General features: G+C 40.7%; 1 protein-coding gene across 1 annotated transcript in view; it reads right to left on the bottom strand.

Moving 5' to 3' along the window:
- The window catches only part of cttnbp2 (cortactin binding protein 2), a gene marked incomplete at its 3' end in the record, with an annotated part of 106,565 nt that overhangs the window by 29,514 nt on the left and 69,551 nt on the right, over nucleotides 1-7,500 (bottom strand). The window contains exons 8-9 of the mRNA XM_080028505.1: nucleotides 3,257-3,407; nucleotides 286-373 (exon numbers count right to left, since the gene is read on the bottom strand). Of these exons, the coding sequence (XP_079884631.1) occupies nucleotides 286-373; nucleotides 3,257-3,407 (239 nt within the window). The remainder of the gene's footprint in view (nucleotides 1-285; nucleotides 374-3,256; nucleotides 3,408-7,500) is intronic.

Raw genomic sequence — 7,500 nt, 5'->3', positions numbered from 1 at the left:
AATAAAACCCAAAATTCTACACACTGCAGGTTTAAGGTGACACAATGTGTTTTACAGTAAGGCCTATACTGTATACAATTAAAATGAAATGAGAATACCACCCCCTCCCCCTTTCTCCCTCCCCACTAATCACAGGCAGAGCCACACACTACATTCAGAAATTATAGACAGTTTATACAACATTACTTGATGGGCACAGAGTAAATAAAACAAGTAGAAACATGGATCATTAGAAGCATTTAAACAGGGAGTGAGGAGGGGGAGATGGGGGGGGGGTTCACTCACCCTCACACTGTGTCCCGTGGCAGAGCAGCAGACGAAGTGTGTCCACGTGTCCCGAACGCACAGCGGCGTGGAGGGGCGTGCAGCCGTCCTGTAAAGGCAAGGCAAGTTTATTTCTATAGCACAATTCAGACTCAAGGACATTCAAGGTGCTTTACAGGGGCAAGATTAAGATACACCGGTAACGTAAAGGTGTTATATTTGAAATTAAAAGGTGGAGTCAGTGATTCTTGAGAACGCTTTTTGTCAAAATCACTTTTTGTTAAAATCAGTGAATATCTCCTTATGATCCACTACCTGTGTGTACAAGCGTTCTCCAGAATCACTGAGTCCACCTTTAATGTCCATTTGCACGCAGAATTTCAGCTGACTGGGCGCCCTTAGCTCAGTTGGTAGGGCGTCCCCCCCATGGGCCTCGGCCAGCAGCGGACCCGGGTTCGATTCCAGCCCGCAGTCGTTCTCTGCATGTCACTCCCCTCTCTGCCCCATTTCACCTCTGTCTCTCTGCACTATCAATAAAGCATAAAAATGCCAAAAGAAATATCTTTAAAGAATTTCAGCTGACTGAATACACAACTATTATTCTAAATTAAATTACCTTCAGTCAGTGGTATTTGAATGCATGGAGGTTTTAATTAGGGCGTCACTCACAAGTTCATTATTTTTCACGATGCCTATGTCGAGAAAATGTCAAACGTAATAATTTGATTACAAGTCAAGAGAGGCTGAGACCCATTTATAACAGAGAGGGCCATCATTTTGGTTTCAATGCATCTATTCATTTATACATTTTTTTGCAGGATCATATGATTTGATTTTGGCATACTACAGTAATTACTCCTTTGGCTTCTTTTTGGGGACATTATGATTCAAATAATTATAATATAAAGTTTTTTTCTTCAGTCTTGACAATAAAAAACATTTTTATCTTTATCTTTAGGATTTTAACCCTTAAAGGAAAAAATATGTAATCCTAAAACTCCAGGATACATTATAAAAAAAATAATAATACAATTGATCACATTTTTTTTGAGGAATTTATCCCTTTAAACCTGCAGTGTGTAGAATTGTGGGTTTTATTTCCTAGCAGATTTTGTAGAAAGTAATTATAATATCCATAAGTACGTTTCATTTAGTGCATAATAGCTGAATTTATTTTTTTGAATTATTATGTTTTCCCTTAGAAAGGGTCTCATATGTCCATATTTCTGCATATCTTGGACCAAGGCCTAGTGCCGCCATCTTGAAAGTGTCATAGTTGGAATGTCATCAGGTGCATTGTTTAAAATTTAGAATTGTGGCAGAGAGAAGGACCCTGGACAAACTGCTATCCATCCTGGACAACACCCACCACCCTCTGCACGACACCTTCACCAGGCAGAGGAGTATGTTCAGTGGCCGAATGCTGTCCCAGTCAAGCTCCACTAACAGATTAAAAAACTCTTTCGTCCCCCTGGCCATCAGACTGTACAACAGTTCCCAGCAAAGGCAGGGAGGACAACGACAACGACAATAGACAATGGACACTTTATTTATATCTGTAAAATTTTATTTTATATCTTAATTTAAGTTAAAGTTTATTGTAGATACTGTTAGTTTTTATATTTTAATTTAGATATATATCTTAATTTTAGCCTAATGTATGTTTAATGTATGTCTTGTTTTTATGCTACTGGATACCTGAATTTCCCTCGGGATAAATAAAGTATATATCTATCTATCTATCTATCTATCTTGTTCTTGTCCTTGAAGGCCACTGTAGCTTCTGTTATTATTCGAAAGGGTTGGGGTTACCCAGGGAGCGTTGCATTCTAGAACTTTGTAGAATTTCTTGATGATGTCATATTACACACTGCACCTTTAAACAATTAAAAAGTTCTCCCTTGAAAAAGAGTCATTGGATTCAATAAATAAAGATAGAAAAAAAATAAAGATAATGATTTGCTCTGTACTGTACTGCACATTCAGACTGTCTTTTATCAACCGGGTTCATGTGAAATCATTACGTTGGATTGAACACACACACACACACACACACACACACACACACACACACACACACACACACACACACACACACACACACACACACACACACACACACAGGAGCGTGGCAACATTTCGACGTATCTATAAATACTCTGAGTTGTGCAGCGGTCAGGTCCGGCACAGCAGGGAAGCCGAAGCTAAAAGTAGCACAAAGCTGATTTTCTATATATAGGAAGTCATCACATGCTGCCTAGGCAACTAACGAGGCTCCTATGGTTACTATGGAGACACTGTGCAGATCAATTCATCAATTAGCTCCCAGCCAATCAAACGACAGAGCCCCTCGAGGGATCTAGCATCTATGATCGATTGCTCTGCCTTGGGTCCCCAAAGTTTTACTCTGAATTTCATACATGGGATTTTGCAGTTGAATTTGGCACGTTGAATTTTTTAATGTTGAATATTTGATTTTGAATTTGAGAACATTGTAAAATAAAGGTGAAAATTAGTTGTTTAAAATGTAATGAGTTAAATTCAGAGGCAAAAAATTCAGATACATTATTTCAATGCGGCAAAAAATTCAGACACGTTATTTCAATGCATAAATATTCAGTGCTTAAAATTCAATGGCTTTTTATTTTCAAAATCCGATGACACTCATTTACTTCCATAATAGACCAACACACAGTGCAGCATAATTGTGAAGTGGAATGAAAATGAAACATGGTTTTAAATTGTTTTATGAATAAAAAACTGAAAAGTGTGGCGTGCAAAAGTATTCAGCCCCCCTGAGTCAATACTTTGTAGAACCACCTATCACTGCAATTACAGCTGCAAGTCTATTGGGGTATGTCTCTACCAGCTTTGCATATCTACAGACTGACATTTTTGTCCATTCGTCTTTGCAAAATAGCTTAAGCTTCAGATTCAGCGTCAGATTGGATGGAGAGCAAGCCACTGTATATGGATGGATAAATGGACTCACATTGGTGGAGCGTGACCTGTCAGCTCCAGCATTGAGCAGCAGTAGGACACAGTCTCTCTGTCCGGCCTCAGAGGCCAGGTGAAGGGCTGTCTGTCCCCCTGACGCACACAGGTCTACTGGGGCTCCACCGGACAGCAACACCGCTACACAACTGGAGACACACACACAGAGAAATATACATATAAACATTAAAGGAATACTTCACCCATACGGAACCGGCGTTCTATCATTATAAAATCATTATTATAATATAATGAATCAGGTTTTTCTTCCCTCAGTCTTCCCTTAGTCTTCCCTTGGCCCAGCTGTCCTGTTAATCCTAACCCTTACTGTGATGTCACAAGAAGGAAACTGTAGGGTTAGACAGTGAGACCATAAAACACTCTTTCTGCCTTTTCTCAGGCTAAGATGAACCACTTAAATTTTTGTTTGCACATTTATACTAAATAGGATCTCAGAGTTCAATACACCTTCATATTCCAACTGGTGAAGTCGGTCTTTAAGGGTGTATTCACACATGCCGTGTTTAGTTCGGTTGAAACGAACTCAGGTGCACTTCCACCTTCGGTGCGCATCTTTCAGACATGTGTGAATACAGCAATCGCACTCGGGGGCGGACCAAACAAACGATCCGAGACCAAGCTGAAGAGGTGGTCTCGATGCGGTTCCATACGCACTCTGCTGCAGTTCGTTTGTGGTGTGAATTTGTCCGGACTCGATCCGACCCAATTGCAGGAAGCACTGTGCCTTTTCTTTTTTAATAAATCACCGTCAGCTTCACATTATGGGAAAGTGTTGCAGTTGTTGGGAAGATTAGTTGTGGTTTGACCGGGAGCCCGAGCAAATATATTACATTTGATAGACAGGACGTGTAAACATGCTGATGTGTTCAGCGATCAGATGAAGGAGAGGGGAGCGTCTCCCGCACAGTGCCAACAGGTTCACGCTGCGCATTGTATGAAGTGCGTGTTTTTATTTTGCTTCCCATGTTACGGGACCGTCAATACTATCCCCGTGTCAGTTTGGAGCAGAGCTGCGCCGAACTCACACAAAGCTGACACACGGCTATATCAGCTGTGTGTCAGCATGAGCCTATTTCCTCGCGAGCCGTGCGTCCAGCAGCAAAAATACAGTACATATTATGTTTCACATCGTAGGCTACAAGCCACATCATTGACACAGGCCTACATATTATAACCATATGAAACAACAATAATTTTATGTTTTTTTATTTTATTTATAGGCTAGATGTAGGCCTATGTATTTATTATTTTTAACCCTATATCGTATCAGTTATATATTTCGCAGTTTTCACTTCGTGCTTCCTGCTTCTCTCCACCCCAGAATGTCTGTCCAATGAATGAATGACCTCAGATCACGTGTGGTTTTGCTTCGTAATGCTGGTTCACTTGCAAAAGGGGCAATATGAAAGTGGACCACACCAAAAGAAAAAAATCTAAACTCTATTTGGTCTGGACCAAAGCAAGTGAACTAGCGGACCTTCCCAGTGTGAATACACCCTAAGGCTGTAACGATACTAAGCTAAGGGTGTAAGGGCAGAGGGTGTCATACTGTATGGAATGTAAAGCCCGCTGAGGCAAATGTCTATTTTTTGATATTGGGCTATACAAATAAAACTGATTTGATTTGATTTGATTTACACCAACTCACAATGCGATTTGTATCAACTGGAGACATACAGATAGACATACATATAAAAAATTATTCAATTATAAACGTAAATATTTTTTGAGTGCTGAATACACAGAGAAACATACATATAAACATAGACATACTAATAGGTATTAACACATACATAGAGTACGGTATTTTAACTCATAATATTAAAAAAAAAATGATATCCTTGATTTTTATAGGTCTATATGTAGATTATGTACACAGCTGGAAACGTACAGATAGACATACAGTATATATAAACAGATACGTAGGCCTACCGTATTTTCCGCACTATAAGCCGCACTGGACAATAAGCCGCAGGTATTATAATGTTTAATTACCATATGTAAGAGTTCGTGCACAGAGGGGATTGTCGGGAAAGAGATGGCTGCTTGAGGAAGCTCCCATTTATTAACATTTCAACAAACAAGTTGCATATTTGCATAACGTATTCAAGTGTTACCATTTAGAGCAATAGTAGCTACTAGTCTACAGAACATATACTGTGCTGTGTAATAACAGGGTCGAAAAATGGGGAAAAAAGTCGCGGCTTATAGTCTGAAAATTACAGTACATACTATAAGGTATTAACTCAGGAGGTGGATGAGTGTAGGCCTGGCAGTTCTAATCGATATTTTTTGAATTCCTTTTGTAAGAAGCGTAGGTGAAAACATTATTTGATAAAAGGGTTTTTTATTTTCACCTTATGAAACTGAAGGCTACCAGTAATATCAAAATGATCAATATATTGGTTTCAATCATCACAAATTTATCTGTAGTAAATCAATCCATAATATTGATATTTATTTGGCCATTAAAAGAAAAAGATCATTGAAAAGGTCAAACTCCAAATCACATTATGTACCTACTTTGACACCATGCACTTGCTGTATATTGTATATGTAAATGTGCAAACCCAGAGTCAAAGCAATGCATGCAATCATAGCAAGCACACACACACACACACACGCACGCACGCACACACACACACACGCGCACACACACACACACACGCAAACACACACACACAGTCAGACAGACAGGCAGGCAGGCAGGCAGGCAGGCACACACACACAGACACGCACACACACATGCACACACACTCACGCACAGACACACACACACACACACACACACACACACACACACGCACGAACACACACACACACACACACACACACACACACACACACACACACACACACGCACGAACACACACACACACACACACACACACACACACACACGCACACACACACTAAAGTTCTGCATCCGAGCAGCACCTGTTCAGAGACAAGGAGCGACCAATAGGAAGAGAGAACAGATCATCTGTCCACTGAGTCACCACCACCGAAAAAACTCATTTACCCCATAAAATAAAGTGTGTGTGTGTGTGTGTGTGTGTGCGGAGGAGTTTGTGTGTGTGTGTGTGTGTGTGTGTGGAGGAGGAGTGTGCGTGTGTGTGCGTGAGAGAGTGCGTGAGAGAGTGTGTGTGTGTGTGTGTGTGTGTCAGTGCCAAAAGCAGGATGCCCGAGACCAGCTGGGGAATGTGCAGTGTTGTAATATCTGATCACAGTGTTATTTATAGAGTAGGGATATCCAGAAGGCACACACACACACACACACACACACACACACACACACACACACACACAGGATCAATGCATGTGATAGGAATATAGAAGCACCACTTATCTATAATAAAAAATAATAAACTTTTTTGTGAAATTTCTCCATATCAAACTGAACTGCAAAATTGCCCCACGACGCTCTCCATGTGAGTGAGTGTCACACTGACAGCCTATACTGATACTGTGTGTGTATGTGTGTGTGTGTGTGTGTGTGTGTGTGTGTGTGTGTGTGTGTGTGTGTGTGTGTGTGTGTGTGTGCGTGCGTGCGTGTATGTGTATGTATGTGTGTGTGTATATGTATGTATGTGTGTGTGTGTGAGTGAGTGAGTGAGTGTGTGTGTGTGTGTGTGTGTGTGTGTGTGTGTATGTGTATGTATGTGTGTGTGTGTGTGTGTGCGTGTGTGTGTGAGTCAGTACTGTAAAACACAGAGGCCACAGCAGCTGTGTGCCCGGTGTGGGGACAGTTTACTGGCACATCAACCCTCCGTGGGAACAGAGCGGGCGTCGGGCTAGCGGTCCTATTTCACACATGGCATCGCTCAGCTGTGCTCATCTCACAGTCAGATATGTGTGATGACACTTAAATTACACTCAACAAAAATATAAACGCAACACTTTTGTTTTTGCTCCCATTTTTCATGAGCTGGACTTAAAGATCTAAAATTCATTCCAGATACACAATATTACCATTTCTCTCAAACATTGTTCACAAATCTGTATAAATGTGTGATAGTGAGCACTTCTGCTTTGCTGAGATAATCCATCCCACCTCACAGGTGTTCCACATCAAGATGCTGATCTGACATCATGATTAGTGCACAGGTGTGCCTTAGACTTTTGGGAGCAAAAACAAAAGTGTTGCGTTTATATTTTTGTTGAGTGTAAGAACGAATAAAAAATACTGTGACATTAGCTGGGATTTTAAAGGGTTTCAAG

The sequence above is a fragment of the Ammodytes marinus genome (assembly GCF_949987685.1).
Source record: "Ammodytes marinus genome assembly, chromosome: 5".
In the NCBI taxonomy this organism is placed as follows: Eukaryota; Metazoa; Chordata; class Actinopteri; order Uranoscopiformes; family Ammodytidae; genus Ammodytes; species Ammodytes marinus.
Note: the sequence above shows the minus strand (reverse complement) of the source record. Positions and strands in the feature narration are given on the sequence as shown.